We start from the raw sequence: 19874 nt of genomic DNA, 5'->3' as shown, positions 1-19874 counted from the left end.
TGGGACCTCCAGGCTTTGATCTGGCCACCTCCCCTTCTGTCTGCCATGCTCTGATCTCCCATTCAAAGAGAAGAGACCCCTCAGGGGGTAAAATACAGAGAGTTGTGTTTGGGTGATGGTAATAGGGAACTGAGAAAGGGAATCCCAGAGTTCTGCTGTAGATGGATTTGAACCATTTTCTGAATCTTCAGATCTTGCCAGTCACATTACCCTATTCCATAAAAAGTTCTCCTGCATATCTACAAAATGTTAACTTATTTTTGCACTGCTGCCTCTTCATCTCACTTGAGCTGCAGCAACTTGTACAAGTTCACTCTTTAATCCTGTTTGGAATACAGAATAAAACTTAAATGGGGTTTGTTGGGATTTTATGATAGATAAACATAAAGTGGCACAAAGTGGAAAGAAAATAATACATGGTTTTCAGCTTGTTTTACAATTAAAAATGTGAAATATTTGACATGTAGTTGTCTTTAAATCTAAACCTAAATCTAAAAGGCAGACTAGATGGACTGTCTGTGAACCTCGATTTTCAAGTTTTCCCACAAATTCTGATTTGATTTTAGTTGCATATTTTGACTAAGTAATTCTGACACTGTCTATATACTTAGTGTCACTGGATTGATGAATCAATACAGTTCTATGAACTTTACCAGAATTCATTGAACATATGATCAACTCACAGCTCACAGCTTTTCACTGTGATGTACAGTGTTTGTTATCCACTATTTTTTTTTTGTCTATAACATTTTGGTTTAATCTTCTTACACAAGTTCACTGTGTCCCATACACAGAGTGGTGCAAACTTTACACGATTTCTCATTCCTTTCTTTAATCTTACCATTTAAGCATTCTGAAACCTGAATTGTGAATGATGAATGTAACGTCAAGTCCTTCGGAGTCCTCTGGACTTGATAAAAGGCTATGCAAATACAAACCATTTACAGTTTAGGCTGCTTCTCTGATTAGTCATTTTACTGCCCATCTCTTCAGTTTATGTGGACAATCTTGTCATGGTAGGTTTGCGGTGGATCTGCACAATGTCTTGAACTGTCAGACTCCATGTATCAGTACATTTGGCAATTAGGATGGACTCTAAATCCTATATAGGCCCAAACCTTAAATATATATTTCTAGTCACTGAGTTGCTGATGTTCATGTAGACTAGTGGGGTAATCGTGTCATAGTTGAGAACGCAACTATGACACAGCTATTATTAATATTATTTTATCAAAATACTCCTTTGTACTTCTCTTAATCCTACCCGACCTGTCTACAGTGTTCCTTGATCTTGTGCTGTTTGTTTTCTGATGCATTGCAGCAAACCTCTGAGGCCTTCACAGAATAGTGGCCTTTATACTGACATTATATTGCACACAGATGGACTCTATTTACTGCTCAAAACAGATAATCACACTACATTTAACATAGGGGTATTAGAGTAAAGAAAGCTGAATATACATGCACCACACTTTTCACATTTTTTAAAATTTATTTAAAGTCATGCATTATTGTGTGTTGCCCATAACATAAATTCTCCTGAAGATGAATTAAAATTTATGGTTGTAGTACTGTAAGTAAATTCAGCAAGTATGAATGTATGTCACAAATAATTGAGTCGCTTTCTGCTTTAGTCATAGTTGGAGGGAGAGAAGACTCAGAGTAAAACTTCTGTTGAAGACATTGTCAGACAGTGGAATGAGAGATTCTGTGTGCGGTCAGTAAAGATTAAAGAGAAAAATGAAAAGGCTTGTTTGCCAGCGACTGATCAGACTCTGGGGGAAAATAGGAAGGTGGAAGTAAAAAGCAATATCATAGAGTGAAAGTGAGTGTTATTACAGTGCAGGAGGGCACCATCATACAGCAACAACAGGTTGTGCTTTAGTGACTCTGTCTTTGTGTGTTTGTTGCAGACGCCTCAATACTCTGAACAAGTGTGCATCCATGAAACTCGATGTAAGCCACCCCAAGAAGAAGGTAAGCAAAACTTTGCAGTACAACACTCATTCAGCGTTGAGATGAGTCTCATTTGTCAGATTTAAAGTACGTTTTGAAAATGAGACATTAAACATACTTTTCACAAAGCTCAAATTTCTGTATTAAAATGTTTTTATTAATTGTCTTAAAAACATCATAACTAACAGATTAAAGACTTGAAAGCATCCGTCTGTGTAAACATTTTATAGATTTAGTTATTGTAATAAACATTTCAATAATATCCTAATATATTAAATGGTTTTGCTTATCAACCCTCTCGAGAGTTTATTGTTTCTATTCTGAACATTTAACAGATTTTTGTAGAAAAGATTTGACCTGTTTTTTTTTAAGTAAAGGTTAACTTATGATGAGCAAGAGAGAGGAAAAAATGCTCCCTCTTGATTGCAGCTTGGAGTGGTTAACCTTCCTCCTGTCAGAGCTGTCACTAGGACTCCTAATTTCTGATCAAGTATGTGCCACGTTTGGGGGCTCGATTGCAAAAGCATCCTTTTAGAAGGAGACAACCACTGCAGCTCTGATTAGGGGTGCTTCCATTGTGGCTGATTGTAGCAGCAAGTGTGTTTCCTCTGATTCTTAGTCAGCTGCTGATCCTTAAGAATGCTTTTATATTCCCTCTCTTTTAGTTTTTCAGTTTCTTTTATTCTTCTTCACCAGGCGCTGTGATAAAGACATGCTGACAGAAACAGCTGAGTTATTTCATGATTCAGGCAGACTAAGATGCAGCTGTGCTAAGCTGTTCTAATAACAGTCAAGATAGATCAATTTTAGGGGTTTACATATTTTGGATTGTTTCTTGCAGTTTATTCATATCATTTAAGCTTTTTCATATATTGTTATTCTACAAAACAATGAATATACTTAATTTGAATTTTATGTAATTGTCCAGTGCAAAGTTGCACATAATTGTGAAATGGAAAAAAAAAATGCTGCATAGTTTACATATTTCTTCACAAGTAAGAATTTAAATGTGGTGTGGTCTGATGAAAGGAGGCCAAAATCGAACATTTTGATGAATGTGCTCAACAGTAAAGCATAATGATGGCAGCTCTACCATAAGGTAGATATTTTTTTTCAGCATGGACAGGAAAACTAGTCAGAACTGAAATTAAGTTCAATTGAGGTAAATGCAGGATATACCTGTAAAGAACACGGACTCAAAACGTGAGTCTGGAGAGGCGATTCAAAATGTAATGTATGTGTTAGAATGGCCCAGTCAAAGGCCTGATCCAAATCCAATTCAGAATCTACTGCAAGACATAACAACATTACTGTTTGCAGAGTCTATCCAATCTGACTGAGCTTGATCTATTTGGCAAAGAAGAATGTATTTGTCGTGTGTTAACTTTTTTAAAAATGAGGAAAAGATTGGTTTTTATTTTTGTTTTAACTTCAAAATAAGACTTATAACCCCAGGTCTTCGTTCCAGGTCACTTTTGCCAAAAAAGTCTTTCAACGCAGCATTTTCTTTTAAATTAGGAGAGGAACTGAGATTTTGAATTCTTTGTATTTAAAGCCAAATTATGTTTGTGCTCACTTCTGTTGTATTCTGTGTAACAAGATGACTTTGCAATTCAATTTTAATTTCTTCACCACAGTTGGAAGGAAGTGGGTTTAGTCCACTTCCAGAAAAACTCTTACGTTGCTTTTCTTGCTCTTAGCTACAAAAAAGAATAAAAAATTTCTATTTAAGAAATTCTGATGGTGAAGGATTGTTTTTATAATCCTTTAAACTGACACATTTTCTTATTGGTCGTAACATCCTAATATGTTACATTAAAGAACACTTGGTATTAGTTTGGGTGTATTTTTTAAATTGATTACTCTGTCTTTCTATAGAGTGATGATTCTGATGAAGACGATCCTTTGGCTATCAGTAAGAGGTGGACATTTGAGTGGAGCAGCCGCCGCTGGTCACGTCTGCAGGATTTTCTATTGGACAACACTAATGAGAGCAGCCCGACAGGTCAAGGCGAGGGTCTGCGCAGCACAGTGAGCAGTGAGAGCATACTGACGGACCTGAGTGAGCAGGAAATCACTGAGATCTCCTCACTCCACAGTGAGGACTCGGCCTCTGCCATGCCTGACTCTATATCCATGGCGTCTCTGTCTGCTTCCTATCAACCACCGAGGGAACTTCCTCATTATAACTCCCTTCCCATTAAAAGCAGCCGTCGTGGGCAAGGAGGAAAGAGTAAAGCCAAAGAGTTTCTACGCAAAATGGAGCTGATGCGAACCTGGGGGCCATCGACAATGAGGAAAAGCTCAAATCGGAGGCCACAGCTGGTCATCAGTGAGCCGGTGTTACAGGGGGAGGAGCCTCATGCGCTTCAGGTGCTTCAGTGTACTCCCATCAGCCAATTGGAAAACAGCCCAAAACACAACCATCACACAGATGGCGATGAGCCCCCTGTTTCTGACAGCAAAACATCTCAAGACCAGATTATGCTAAATGTGAGTCCAAGCAAAGAGACTGTAGCACCGAGCGTTCAGGACCCTGCATGTACAAAACCGCGCACTGCCAGCAAGAGAAGCAGCATGTACCTGGAGGATATGGAGTTGCCTTCTCAGGGCAAGAGGATTGAGAGTCAGAGCCAGTTTGGCAGAAACCAATTTCGCTCATATGAAAACCTCCTCATTCACATCCCCAAAGACCACAAGCCAGGCACTTTTCCCAAAGCTCTGTCCATTGAAAGTCTGGCGCCTTCCCCCAGTGACAGGAACAATAATCCCCAGTCACATAGCCAAACCTCCCCAAATGAAAATGGCCCAGGCGTACCTTTATCTAAACCTGCCTGCCCTGGAGCTCCGAGGGGCAGCAGGGTGAGTGTTTACGACAACGTGCCGGGATCCCACCTTTATGCCAGCACAGGGGACCTTCTAGACTTTGAGAAGGACAATCTGTTTCCTCACTTAGACGACATCATCCAGCACGTCAGTGGCTTGCAGCAGATTGTGGACCACTGGAGCCGCAGTGTTTTGCCCGAGGGGGAAGGAGTGGAGGGGGAAGAGGGAGGGGAGGGCAGGACCACCCCCAGCGAAGGTGAGAGAGACGGGGTCTCCTTAAATGACACCGATTCAACAGGGACCAGTCGGGAGAGGCGGGACTCTGGAGTTGGGGCCTCGCTCACAAGACCTCGGTAAGCAGCGCTTTTATTAGATAATTATGGTTGATTGCATCTTGGGTTTTGTTTTTATAGTTTGGCTTGAACTTTTATTGGTTATAAGAACTACTGACATCTTGCCGACGATCTGCATGATCATCCACATAACTTCAATTATTGAAGTTAATTATTGGTCAAAGTTATTTTTTAGGTTGTTTAAGAGTCTTATTTTTGTATATTTCAAATAAAATGATCATTGTTGTACAAAGTTCTTAAAATATCCATGTAAAAATAGTGTAATGCTGTAATAATAGTGTTATTTAGGGGATTTGAAAGAATTTCCAACTAATTTCTGATAAAATAGATTTTATTTATAGGTACCTCTCACCTTACAAAATTATAATAATCTGAATGAAAGTGCCGCAAAAAACAGTAATAGCTGCCAAACAAAACTTAATAACCAAAAAAGGAACAAAGATTTTGAGAGCAGTAATAATAGCTTGAAAATCCCTCCAGTTTTTTTATGATTCTGAGCTTACAGATATTTATCCGAAATGAACAGATTTCTTCATGCTAATGCATAATTGTAATTTTATTGCTAATTTTCTGTAAAAATTGTGAAAAACATCGGTTCTTAGTGAATGCAAATCTTTTCCTGCAGGTGGCAGTATTTCTGACTTCTACTACAGAAAATACTGCAGTAGTATTTTCTGTAGTAGAATGTCAAGTTAAAATCTATCAATATGGCGAGTGACAAAAATTAAGCTATTTAAGTTCTTTAAAGAATCAAATTGTTTACATATCTATCTGCTTTTTAAAATTATCTTTTATTTGTTTCTTCTATATGTATATTTTAGAAGGGCTTTAATGATGAAAAAAAAATCTAAAAATCTTTGCAATTATTTCTAATGTGGTGCCATAAATCACAAAAATTATCACAAATTTCTGGAGAGTGTAAAAATGTCTCATGCAAGAGAATTACAGAGTTAAGGGGTGGATTTATTGAAAACTCTGGCACGCATGGTAAACATATGGTCATTAGGAACAGTAGAGTAAACTGAAGAGTTTTATGGGTGCAATGAAAATGTCATTTTGGACTATGTGTCCAATCCAAAGGGGTTAGATAATGAAAAAATGGGCCTGAGGACAGAACCCTGAAGAGCACCAGATGCGACCAGGACTATGAGTGCTGGTTAGATAAGACTGAACAAAATCTTCAAAAATAGCAAGATCATATAAATTCAGTTTATTTGCATAGTACCATTTTCCAACAAATGTCTTGAGGCACTTTACAAAAAAGTAATTTCAATTCAGTCACACACATTCTTATTAATTCTAGTTATAACAGCTCATTAGGCTGAGTTTGCTATTCCAATTAGTTTAAAAGGTTTTCAATCTAAGGAAACGAGCAGATTCCATTGAGTCACTGACATGCAGCATTCACTACTCCTGAATGAGCATGTAGCAACATTTGCAATAACACGTTGCAGTTTTAATAGCTGTTTATTTATAAATGTACAATAAACAAAATTAGCACTTACTTCCATGTTTCTTTACTGGCAGAATGACACCAAAAATGTTTTTTGATTGAGTTGCACTTTAGAAGGCAAAGGTTATCATAGATCATGTTGTGTTCCAGTATTAGGGAAATCTTCTGTCATTACAGCAAAAAAGACACTGGCAAAATATTCTGAGTCTGCAGTTGAGCAAATGTGTGTTAATAAACCCGTAATGTCATTCACAGTCTTGTTATAATAATCAGACTTTCAGTTGTAAGTGAAAACAAATTATCCCAAACCAAATTGGTTTGGCTCTGTAAGTGCCAACCCTATAAGTGAATGAATATTCACTTATAGGGTTGATCCCAAATGGATATCCAAGAAAGACATGACTGAGCATTTTAAAACCAGCACAACTGTTCTATTTATTTGGTCAATTAACATCAATGTAATAAGATCCAAGAGTGAATTGTATTGCCTGACTTGCGTTATCTGCGTTAACCACTTTTGCTCAAAGTGCTCTGTCCGTGAGAGGATCTGCAGTTTGGAACTCACTTCCTGTTGATTTAAAGTCCATAAGCAGTTTTAGTACATTCAAGAAACAAACAAAACTCTGGTTATGTCAAAAACAGAACTATACTCGTTTTTGATGTTTTATGTTTCCCTGTTTGTTTGTAGATGTTGTCAACATTATGCTATGATTATCACTTCAATTTTTAGAGGTACTGTTTAAAAGCCCATTTAGGGACAAGTGCTGCGAATTAGCTGTTGCTATTGCACTATGACGCAAACATGGGACTGCTGTTTTGGTCAGTATGTCTATGTTGATGTGTGTCTGTCCCTACCAAATAAACTTCAATAAATAAATTTTTTATTTTTTGTCTTTCATTCCATCTTAGTCTCCGATGGCCAAGTTTCAGAACGTCTGATCATCTCAACCAGCCAGCATCTTCACTGCAGATCAGCAGCCAGTCGGCGGGTCAGCTGAGCCTGCTGCAGAAGTTTTCTCTGCTCCGCCTCACCGCCATCATGGAGAAATACTCCATGTCTAACAAACATGGCTGGACATGGTATGTACAAACACAACAAATTAACATAATTTGCGTGTGATATTATAGATTATAATGAGATAGTTTAACCCCAGGTAATCATGAAAAATAGGGAATACACCGTATCGTACAAATGAACCTAAGTATGATGCTATTCATCTAACAGCTTTACAATCTTTTCTCCCAACTATAAAATGAATAATATAGTAAATGTTTTTAATTTTTTTTTATATTAGAAATGACATAAGTAAGGGATGCATTGAGATAAGACTGAATGCAAATGGAGGCCACAATTTTGCAATTTTTTATTTGTAAAACATTTTTAAAACCATGCATCCTTCTCTTTTCACTTCATAATTATGGTCTTCTTGCTGTTGTTATACAAACTAAAATGCCAACAAGAATGCATAGAAATGTGTGGTTTCAACATAACATAAGGAAAGGAAGTTCAAGGGATCCTTCTTCCTTCTTTTTACAGTCTTCACAAGAGCTTTATTAGATATTTTTCAGCCCTGCTGTAGCCTCTAGCTGCTGGACCATATGGACAATTAACACCTTCATGTATGTCTTAAAATTGAAAACATAGCCTAACATCAATGGGTTTGTACATGTGCAAGTGTTTGTCAAGGACTGAGCTTACAAAACTCAGCCACCATTCCCCACGACCCACAAACGCATCCCTCTGCAGTAAACAGCCAGTCCTGTTCACTTTTATTGTGCCCTACAGGGAAGTCCTGTTGACCAGTGTGTACATGCTTAGGCTGATAATGAAATCATAGACGTCTCTTTTCTCCCACACACTTCCCTAATTGTTTGTCTGTCTCTTGCAGGTCCGTGCCTAAGTTTATGAAGCGTATGAAGGTGCCAGACTACAAAGAGAAGAGTGTGTTTGGCGTTCCTCTGATTGTTCATGTCCAGCGCTGTGGGTTCCCACTTCCTCTGTGTTTACAACAGGCCCTCAGCCACCTCAGGACTTACTGTCTGGACCAGGTTAGTAAACAGCTTTTACTGGACTGCTTGTGTGCATTTCATTCTCTCTCAATGCCTAAGCTGTCAGACACAAGGCACTATTCCCTCCCTGACTCTCTCCCACTGTCTCCATTCCAGGTGGGATTGTTCCGCAAGTCTGGCGTAAAGTCCCGGATTCAGGCTTTGAGGCAGCAGTGCGAGTTGTCCCCTGACTGTGTAAACTACGACGACCAATCTGCATATGATGTGGCTGACATGGTCAAACAGTTCTTCAGGGACTTACCCGAACCTCTGCTTACAAGCAAACTGGGGGAAACTTTCCTGCACATTTACCAGTGTAAGTAAATGTGGAAGTAGATCTCTCTTTAATAAACTCTTTTACTTTTTTCCTTAAGTACACCAGCCAATAAAATAATTGTCAGTTTTTTGGCCCCTCTTGTAAAGATGCATACAAAGCCTTGAAATAGTTGTCTTTCTTTGCAGACACATTACCACACAAAACTGGAAGAACACAGACTTCAGTGTGAACCCATTCAAGAGGAGAAAACCCATTCTATGTTAAAATAATTGCTTTTATTATAATACCTAGTGCTGCACTTAATGAGTCCACTAAAACTAAATTAAACACTGAAGCATTGTTTTATATTAAAGAGCTACTGATCAGGGCAATTTCCTGGCCCGTTGTGGTTTTCTTTGAGGTCTGACTTTCCCAGTCCTATTATGACCAACGTTTATTAGATTTTTGAAACAAGACAGATTAGCTGCAAGTCCATTGACAAAAGTTTCTGTTTTGATTTAAATAGAAAATGGAGAAATTACAAGATTTTTCCAAATTTTGCAACATACATTGACTGTTATTAATTTCAAATGAATGGGACGTTTACACAGGATGTTGTCCTTGATACGGTTGTCATGGGTTCGATTCCTGGTTTTGGGCCATTTGCTTCATGTTTTTCCTTTCTCTCCTCCTCCTCTTTTCTAACAAATTACTGTTCAATAAAGACCACTAGTGCCAAAAAATCTTCCAAAATATGATTCTGATAATATCAAAGAAGTGCATCAAAGTGCATGCTATTATTTCTTTATTTTGAATACAATTACATATCATGATTTCAGAGTTTGACTTGAAACCAACCAGTTCTTATCTCTTCCCAGTTGATGGACATATAGCTGACTAGTAGTTGACATTTTCTCATTGCTCAAACTAACTGATCTTTTAGTTAGTAATTCATAACTTTTTGATTATCTAAGATATACATACAAAGGTATACATGGACAAATTTCACTTAGCCATTCTTCGAAATGAGACAGAAAAGAGAATATTTTAATCTCCTTAACAATCCATAGTTGGAACAGTACCAACCATAACATTTACCCAAATGGAGATTACTGCTTCCTACTATTATAAGGAATTCATCTGTAGTACTATTCCTATTTTCATTTTTTTTCTTTGTCTATTAGATGTTCCTAAAGAACAGCGGTTGCAGGCCGTCAGGGCAGCCATATTGCTGATGCCTGATGAGAACAGGGAGGTTCTGCAGACTCTGCTCTACTTCTTGCGGGACGTCACCTCCTTGGTGGAGGAGAACCAGATGACGCCGATGAACCTCGCTGTTTGTCTGGGCCCATCTCTGTTCCACCTCAGTATCCTGAAGAACGAGATGCTGTCACCAAGGTATGCGTAAACTCCCATGAGTTCAAATGGAAAACAAGAAACCAGGTGACCCTGCATTCTTCCTGTGGTTCTTGCCTTCTTTAGGTCAATCCAGAAGAAGTACGCTACAGGCCGTCCAGATCAGAAAGACCTGAGTGAGAACCTTGCTGCTACACAGGGCCTGGCACACATGATCACAGAGTGCCAACATCTCTTCCAGGTCTGGATCAAACTCAGCAGATATTTATTTGAATGAATGGACTGATATTTCAGTTAATAAATTGAAATTAATTCATTGTATTTAAGGCGATGAGCTAACTGTACTTATCAGGATTGTTTGTCACATTATGTCATCAGAGACTCAAGGCTTTTTGCAAGGAATTGGTACTGCTATCTGGAGAAAACAGAACTGCTTACAGTGCATTTTAAGATTAAATATCATTTTACAAGTAAAAATAATAAACAATTTTAATCTGAACAGAATGCATACTTTAATTTACTTAAGAACAGCACAAATCTAAGTTCTTCCAATTGATTTTTAAAATTTTTTACTTTTAATTTTTTACATCTCATCTCAAAGGTGAAGGGAAAAGTTTTTTTTCTATAGCTTTTATTCACTATTCATTAAAATTAGAATGAGTTGAGATTCTCTATTCCTTCTAGAGCCAAATATTCTCCCCTGATAGATATGTTAAAAGAAGGGGTGATCACGATCTCTTACAACACCAATCTGTACAATTTAAGATTAGCCATTCAAGTCCCAGCCAGAAAACATTGTAATCTAAAAGCATTCTCTTTAATGTTAAGATCAAGTTTCTTATATTCACTCACAAAAAAAACTACTCACACAAAAAGATGTCTTTCTTGCTGACATGCTCCATTTCCCCCTCAAAACTTTATGTCATCAGATTTGAGCTGACTTGCAGTTCCTCTTCCTCAACTCTCTCAGTCCGTTCTTTCAGTGCTGGGAACTCTTTGACGTGAACTCCTTTGAACACAACAGAAATGCCCCATTAAAGGCAGTGATGTAAAGGCAGTCTCATGCTAATGGTGCTGTGAAAAATTTAAACAGGTTTTTATGCAACATGCATTAAATCTGAGCGCAGGAATATTCTTGTAAGTGTGGGCACTCAAGAGAGGTCTTCTTAGTGTAAGAGCAGAGCTTTGAGTGTGTGCAGAACAATATGTGACAGAATTAAATGGATTAAATAAAAAATTGATATTGAATAAACATGAATACTATTGAAAAATTAATGTATTTCAGTAACTCGACTCACTTAGTGAAACACATTACATTGACACATTTAACCCTTTGTTTCTGTTAATTTTATTGATTTTCCACTTAGAGCTAATGAAAACACATTTAAGATTAAAATTACTAATAAAAATAAATATTTCCATTAAAGAAATGTGGACTTTTTAAAAAGTTTGTTTATTACCTCCTTAAATATTACCTTGAAAATCTGTATTTAATCTGGGATCCATAGGAACATGTATTCTAGTCTATTGAATATGACTGTGTATGATATTTTTAGGCTATGCAAACATCCAGTTTAATTAGGTAATTAAAGTTCCATCTCAATTTTGTCATAACACTAAGTGATAAAAAAAGAGAGAAAAACAGAGAAATACTTGGATAAGTAAGTCATAGATACGTAAATACTCCAAACACAGCATGTGTACCATATGTGTTTTTATTTCAACCTACACATTTCTCTTTGGGGATAAAATCTATTAAGTATTTGAAATCACTTCCCTTTCGTTTTAGAGGGAGAGCAGAAAGGAAATATTGTCCAAATTCTGCAAATATCTTCTATCATCTTCACCTCTTTTCTCTGCTTTTCTTCAAATTCTGTTCTGTTCTGCTCTTCCTGAGCTGATTGTTTTATGTGACACACCTTTTCCGGTTGTTGCTCAGATCCCAGAGGAAATGGTAACCCAGTCCCGCAACTCCTACATGGAGGCCGCGCTGATGGTGCCCCCGCTGGAGGAGCTTTGCAAGGTCCAGGAGGAGGAAGATGTGGATGAGGAAGTGGAAGAAGAGGATGAGGAAGCATCCTACAACGCACACATAGAAGGGCTGATCCAGAACCTGCTGAAAGAGGCCAAGGACAAGAGTAAAGGCTGGGTGTCTCGCTTGTCTTCTGACAACACAGATCTGGCATTTAAAAAGGTGGGAGGTCATTCTGTTCCAAATTGGTGGGATTTTGGAGACGGGGAGTCGAGAATAAAAAAGATAAAGCGACAGGGATTAGTAGGATCTTTTGAAAAGAGTCTACAGTTATTAATCTCCTCGTGTTGTCAACACTGCCAAAGCAGAAAAACTGAAACGCAAAATTTTAGAAATAGAAATCAGAAACATGAAGACACTTTCTTTTCAATACTTTTTGATATTTTCAATATTTGTGTGTAAGGTTGGAGACGGGAATCCTCTGAGGAGGTGGCGAGTTTGTCTCGAGGTGTCGGCGTCTCCCTCTGAGGTCCTGCAGCGGCTCCTGAAGGAGCGCCTCATGTGGCAGACAGATCTCCAGCAGGAGAAGGTTCTGGAAACGCTGGACAAACAAACAGATGTGTATCATTACAGCTGCTGCAATATGGCGCCTCAACCCTGCTATGACTATGTGGTACTAAGGTATGATTAATAACTGCACAATGTGACACATGTGCGGAAACACGTGTGTGTGTGCGTGTGTGTGTGTGTGTGTGAATCTGAATCTGACTGAGTGAATCATATTTTCTCAGAAATTGTCACATGGAATGAGTCTTAGTAACAGTTTAAAGATTTTCTACATATCAAAACAAGCTTGTTTTTAATCAGTTAAAAGTAATTATATAAAATAGAAAGACTGCACTTTTATTGATCCACTAAGATAGCAGAGTTAAATGTTCAGAGACTAATTCTGCCTATTTTTTTATATGAATAAGAATGAGTGTACTACCCTGGCTTATTTTCCCAAAGCTCTTCTCCTTAGAGCTGCAGTCTCAATGCTGAACTTTTGCCTCACAGAGCACCGATTTTGGGAGTTAAGAGTATCTCAATAGATAGATTTAATTTGATCGCAGTTTCTACAATGAAGCTCTAACCTCCTAATTTTTTTACACCATTCAGATCGTGGCGTACAGACCTTTGTAAAGAATCCTGTGCGCTGGTGTGCGTGTCCGTCGAGCATGATGACAGCCCGCGTGTTGGAGCTGTGAGGGGGGTTGTGTTGGAGTCACAATACCTCCTTGAGCCCTGTGGGACAGGGAAGACCAGGCTCACACACATCTCCAGAGTTGATCTCAGGTGTGGAAGGGCTTCATCTTCCATCTACAGTCATGTTTTTAGCAAGATTTGAAATTTATAACATGTTAATTTGTTATCATCATTTCAGGGGAAGATCTCCAGAATGGTACAACAAAGCGTTTGGTCATTTGTGTGTTAATGAAGCTCAGAGTATCCGCTCCTCATTCCTCCCAGGCGATCAGAGTCCTGAGGCGAAGAACTGAGCTTCAAACATAATTCTTCATCCTGAAAACCAGTTTAATCAACCAGGCATTTTTTTCTTGGTGCTAAGTTACAGTTCTGGTCAGATATGGAATCAGTAATTTGGGGCTTTTAAAGATTTATAAAACCCATCCAATTCGATTTATCAGAGTAAATTGATTATCAAACAAAAACTGTCATGATTTTTGAAAGGAATAACTACATACACTACTTCAGATTATTTGTAAATTTTCTGCGATAAACACAAAGTCCAAATTATCAGGTCAGAATTGGTAATGTAATTGCTTTTAAGCCTACTTCATGCACTATTTTAAACAGTTCAGTGTTCTCTGGTTTAAAGCCTTGCCGTAGCTCCTCAAAGCAATCTTTGTTTCATTTTGGTCAAATAGTTCAATGTAGATGCGGAACATCTTCCGGTTAAGATTAAGCTTGAACCTTGATGGTTGCTATTATATATTTTTTTGTCAACATTCAAACCAATTTTTCTTGTAAACTATAAAAAAACAGAGGCAATGCCTCAAAGGAGATCACTTTAAACAAACTTCAGCCAGAATAATGGCAGAAAATTATATATATATGTAAAATAAAATAGGTTCTCATTTCCAAGTTGTCCCATTTGAAACTGAAGCGGGCGAAGGCGGAAGTGAACATGAAAGAATAAATAAACAAAGTAGTTCTGTTTTTAGTGTGGCCATATATATATATATATATATATATATATATATATATATATATATATATATATATATAGATGTAAACTTCTGACTTGGACTGTACAATATGCTGATTGGGCACATAGAAGAAAAGTGGTTTTATTGTCATTTCCAGGTATTTTCAACATAATATTTTAATTTATAATATAAATTATGATACTGCATTTCAGTCACAATTTCAACATTATTTCCAGTTCTCAATGTGTTCCATAATGAGAATAGCAATTTACTTTGCAAGTACTTGTAGCTAAGTGCATTATTAAATTGATGATGTCTTGTAGATAGAAAGCAAATTCCATATTTATTGCTTTGGTTTGTTCTACCAAATACTTAGCATTTATTTTTAACATCGTGAACAAACAAAACAATGAGAGATGAGATAACACTCTAATCCCCGTTGTACTTATCTACAATTTACATATCATGCAAATTTATTTTCAAATCAGCTGTTAATTGAAGCTCATATATTATTAAAATAACTATTGTTATTTATTACTATTATATTTCTCAATATTTGCGAAAACATCAGAAGGCCTGCTTATTCTACCAATCTTAGATTTGTTTTTAAATTAAGCTGTAAAAGAGGTCTCGCTCACCTGTAACTTGACTTTATACCAGTGAACTCTTTACAAATAACATGGGCATGTGATGTATCTCCAGCTTTAGCTTGATGATATGCCAAATCATTGTTCCATTTGCACTTATAAAAGTATAAAAGTAATTACATAAAACTATCAGAACTCCTTTTTTAAAAAAATAAACAAAATATGGATACATGTCAGCACCGTGCTGTGAAAAGTTGACTTGTTTCATGTAGAAGGTCCACACAAAGAACCACATTGAAGGGGACGCAATCACTGGGTCCATAAATGTGTTTTTAATATTTTATGTACGATTTCACAGATGATTTTCTTTTTCAGTCCCCACTTTCAGCGTTAATCTTATTCAAAAGTGTTCTTTTATCTCTGTATATGGTATTATAGTTGTTGTTTTTTTCATTTGTGTTATACAATGTCTAAGACATGAGACCATTTCACTGCTTCTGGGAAGCATGTTTGAAACTTAGAGTGTGTGCATGGTTGTGCCTGTGTATCTGCATTTCAAACACACTTACAGCCTGTACTGTAAACTCTCTGCAGCGCTCTCTGTGCCATCACAGCTCTTCAGGGTCTTCCTATCATATTGATAAGCTGAAATGTGAAATTTCCACACACCATCTGTAGGGAAGCAATAGAGAAAAACTCGCTCCACCGTGGTACTGCCCTGGCTTTAATGTTTGTTTCCGCTGTAGGCAGCATTGCCATGGTGTTGCTATGATATAATATTATCTCCACAGTGCCGCCATAATCCTCGCGTGGATGCCTTTTGCTGGGTGACAGTGGCACGTGTGCATGTGTGCGTAAGAAAGGATTGAGAGACTCTGACGTGAGACCTTTGCTGTTTGTGGAGAGGTTCCAAACTTAGCTTAGAGCTGGAGGATTTATGCTTGTTATTTTTGACAGTGACTGAAAACAAAGCTATTGTTTCTAAAGAGGAGAATAAAAATTTTAAAGTGCATTTGTACTGTTTTTTTTTGTCAAATTCTTCCATGAAAAACATATGAATATGTGCTATAAAGAGCCTTGCGTTTTGCAAAGATTTTCATACCCCTTAAACATTTTTTATGTTTTGATAAGCTTCAACGCACACTTTATTGAATTTTTTACAAATAAGGAAATCTAAAAAAATATGACATGCATTTAAAGCAGAAAAAATATACCAATCTTTCAACACAGCTTCCAAATATGGAAATGGTGTGGTATAAATGTAAACCTACCAGGAAATTGAAGCAAACCTCAACTGATGAATTGATGAGCAGCACTACACATCAATGTAGTTACACTATCTCCATGGTGAAACACAGTTGTGGCAGCATCATGCAATGGGGATGAAGAGAGAAGGTGATCAGAATTGATGTAAAGATGAATGTAAGTCAATACTGAACAAGCTTGGATGAAAACCTGTTAAAAACATCAACCCTAAACACACACCCAGTGTATTGCAATGTACAATGAACAATCTAAGTCATTGCAATGTAAAATCTCAATGGCGTGAAACTGCTAATCACATGGTGCTGGCAGCAGCTTCCTCTGGTCAAAGCGGGTAGATGCAAGCCTCAAATGGTGGTTCTAGCAAATACTGACTTAGTAGGGTTGTATGAAACACTTTCAGATTTTAGTTGGAAATGAAAAACAAGTAAAATAACATACAATTTTCATTGCACATTGAAACTATGCACTGTTTTGTGCTGGTCTATCACTTAAAAGCCCAACAAAATAATAAAAGATTGTGAATGCAAAGTGAAAAAATATATTTTTAAAATTCAAGAAGTATTAGTTTTGCATGTATAATAGTCCCCTTGTCATATGCTGCTGTGTCCATGAAGTGGTGCTCTTCTCCCTCTGGAATTTAAACATGCGTGGAAACTGTGCCACAGGAAATATTTTTAGATAACCGAGTAAGTGAAAAGTCCTCAGAATCACAGAGGGCTCTCCTCAAGGACTTTTCATCACTTACCTTCTTGTGTCCTTTAAAGCAGAGGATGGAGGCTAACTCTCTAATGCTCGGATCAATATTCAATCACATTTACCTGCTTAGCTGAGTTAGATAGATGGTCTAGACTCTCATAAAGGACAAGGAAGGGGTTTGGATACAGATACCACTCTCTAAAATCTCCCTGCGTGTGAGTCAGCATGTCTTTTTACTGTGACAACGGAGAGACATTACTTTAACTTCTACTTCATTTAACATGTCAGTGGTTTATCTTGAAAGTGGAGCACATGGTTACAGCTTCTGAATGTCAATGATGCTCTGCACGGTGGGTGTGTTTTAGCTCTGCTGCTCCACGGGCTCTGACAAATGGAGAACATCATTTTGCAAATTACTCAGTGATACAAGAAAGACTCTCACCAGGTGAATCAGTAATTTTCTCCACAAATCAATTTCATATCTGCATTTGTGTTTTTTTTTCTTTTACAAATGCACACAGAACTAAGCAGATGTCTTAAGAAAAATGGGAACCATCCAGAAAGATAAGGCAGTTTGAGATTATGCCTGCCAGTGTTTGTTGATGAACTAAAACTGATTATTGTTTTTCTTTTTTGTGTGTGAATAAAACAAAAACTATTCTTTCACACATGATGCGTTAAGATACAACATAATGCAACCTATTCTTTGCAAAATGATTTAAAGGGCCCTCTGCTGGAATAAAACGGATATGTAAGTACAGCTTCAACCTGAAATTCCAAATGATAGAAATGTGAATTAAATATTAAATATAATATATTAAATATTTTTGCCAAGTTGATACATAGATGTTTGTAATAGCTGTCAGACATTGTTATTTATTATCTGATTCTCAAGATAAGTTTAATGTAGTAGTACTAGCAGCAGTAATAGTATTAGTAGTTGTAGTTTCCAACACTCATGTACGTACAGAACTAAACATTTAAAGGATGACCGCTTTTCATTTGTTTTTAAAAAAATTGAATTTAAAAAGGTTTTAATTAGTTTTAAATATTTTCTATATCTGGGTGAATATGGAAAAAAAAAAACATTTATATTTCCAGATTTAATTCCTTTCTAACTGAATGTATCTATTTGTCTATCTATTTGTGTGTTTTGTCCATTTTCTTACAATTATGTTTCTCAAGGGTTTCATTTTTGAAGCCTTGAAATTTGGTATTTCTGCATGTAAAACAATAATTCTGGAACTAAACTGGAAATTTTGGCCAAGATAATCTATCAGGATTCTCTGTTCTTTGTACATTTGTTTTGGACTTTAGTTTTTGCATTCAACTGATTGTTTATTAATGTCACTTATTTTGTGCTGAGATTATTGGTTGTTGTCTGTTCTTTGTGTGTTGGTTTAGATTCTTTTATTATCCATCCATCCATCCATCCATCCATTGTCTAATCACCCTTCGTCCCTAATGGGGTCGGGAGGGTTGCTGGTGCCTATCCCCAGCTAACATTCCTGGCGAGAGGCGGTGTACACCCTGGACAGGTTGCCAGTCTGTCGCAGTCTTTTATTATCGTTTCTCTTATACTTTTGGTTTTGTGTGGTCCTCCTATATCCCCCTTTATTTATATATGTGCTTATTAGTCACCCTCCCACAACTTCCTGACTATGTTTTTCCCCAGCTCCTGATTGGCCTCACCTGCTTCTTATCTTGCTCATCACCCCTTCCAATAGTTGAAAGCATGTCAATTTCCTTTTGCTCAGCTGCTTTACTTTTACCTTAGTTCTCTTGTTCCACATCATCCATTTGGTGTAAGTCATTTCATCAATTTTCTAAATTATTTCCATTACAAGCTTACCACTAATGATGTTCAAATGAAGCCTCGTGAAGCAATGAAGCTTCCCAGCCCATTGTTTTGCCCAAAGGTTCATTACTCGATGCTTCATTCATTTCTCACTAGTGACATCTGCTGTTGAAACTGTGGCAGCCTTGTCACTCAGATAGACATACTTAAAAAATGTAGTAAATGCAATATTGTTACAAAGTGGGGGTTTTTTTGTTTGTTTTTTTTTTCATCAAACTTATGTTTAGTAACAGGAGAGTCATTTAAATCCTATTTAACTAATCTTTTTTTTATTTATTAAAATCATTTGTAGCCAATCCTGATATATGTTAACTGTCAGTAGCTGTTTTCTTTTCTCATTGAGTGATTTGACAATAGACATTTGTTTTAGTGTATTCGGAGTGCAGTGCTTGTTGGGGCAGACAGTATTCTTTGAGATTTGATTTGCATCCTGAAAAACAAAAATTCTTCAAAAATTCTCTTTTTCTTTGATTTCTAGTTGGCTCTGATCCCTTTTATTTTTACTCATCAGGACAGAATTTTACTCTTTCAACAGCTTTAAGTCTGTTTCTGCTGTGCAAGACTCATATATCTTTGCAGAACAATTTCAAGAAGATAAGAATTTTGTAGGTGAATGGGTAAATTATTTTTATTTAAGAATCTTATGAGTGATCATCTCAAAGTTTTACCAGATGTCAGCTTTTTTCTTCGTGCTGGCTCCATTTCAATCAAGTTTATTTGTGTAGTACATTTCAGCAACAATGCAGTCTCAAAGTGTTTTACACAATAAAATACACACAAATATAAAGTCATAAAATATACCATAATCAATGATTGAGAAAACCGGTAGCAAACATTACATTTTGATGAGTGCCATAATCAAATCGTTAATACACATGAACTATAAAAGGGTCCTTTTATTTGGGCCACTGGTGAAGACAAATACTCATCTGATGCGTGATCAAATACAATAACCCATGCAGCAGCACGGCTCATGACGCTTTTATTTTGAAAACCGACACGCAAAATGAAGCAGTCACGTGACCAATGCAATAAGAGG

General features: G+C 37.0%; 1 protein-coding gene across 7 annotated transcripts in view; it reads left to right on the top strand.

The window, feature by feature from the left end:
- Positions 1 to 16027, top strand: part of stard13a (StAR-related lipid transfer (START) domain containing 13a) — a 59860-nt gene extending 43833 nt beyond the window's left edge. For all 7 annotated transcript variants that reach the window (XM_044140072.1, XM_044140073.1, XM_044140071.1 and 4 more), the window contains 11 exons: positions 1914 to 1977; positions 3835 to 5135; positions 7498 to 7668; positions 8478 to 8637; positions 8755 to 8953; positions 10078 to 10291; positions 10376 to 10490; positions 12189 to 12443; positions 12685 to 12902; positions 13380 to 13556; positions 13645 to 16027. In XM_044140072.1, the coding sequence (XP_043996007.1) occupies positions 1914 to 1977; positions 3835 to 5135; positions 7498 to 7668; positions 8478 to 8637; positions 8755 to 8953; positions 10078 to 10291; positions 10376 to 10490; positions 12189 to 12443; positions 12685 to 12902; positions 13380 to 13556; positions 13645 to 13759 (2989 nt within the window). In that variant the 3' untranslated portion in view covers positions 13760 to 16027. The remainder of the gene's footprint in view (positions 1 to 1913; positions 1978 to 3834; positions 5136 to 7497; positions 7669 to 8477; positions 8638 to 8754; positions 8954 to 10077; positions 10292 to 10375; positions 10491 to 12188; positions 12444 to 12684; positions 12903 to 13379; positions 13557 to 13644) is intronic.
- Positions 16028 to 19874: the final 3847 nt, after the last annotated feature.

The sequence above is a fragment of the Gambusia affinis genome, linkage group LG15 (genome assembly GCF_019740435.1).
Source record: "Gambusia affinis linkage group LG15, SWU_Gaff_1.0, whole genome shotgun sequence".
In the NCBI taxonomy this organism is placed as follows: Eukaryota; Metazoa; Chordata; class Actinopteri; order Cyprinodontiformes; family Poeciliidae; genus Gambusia; species Gambusia affinis.
The sequence above is the reverse complement of the archived record's forward strand: the minus strand, read 5'-3'. Positions and strand labels throughout refer to the sequence as shown.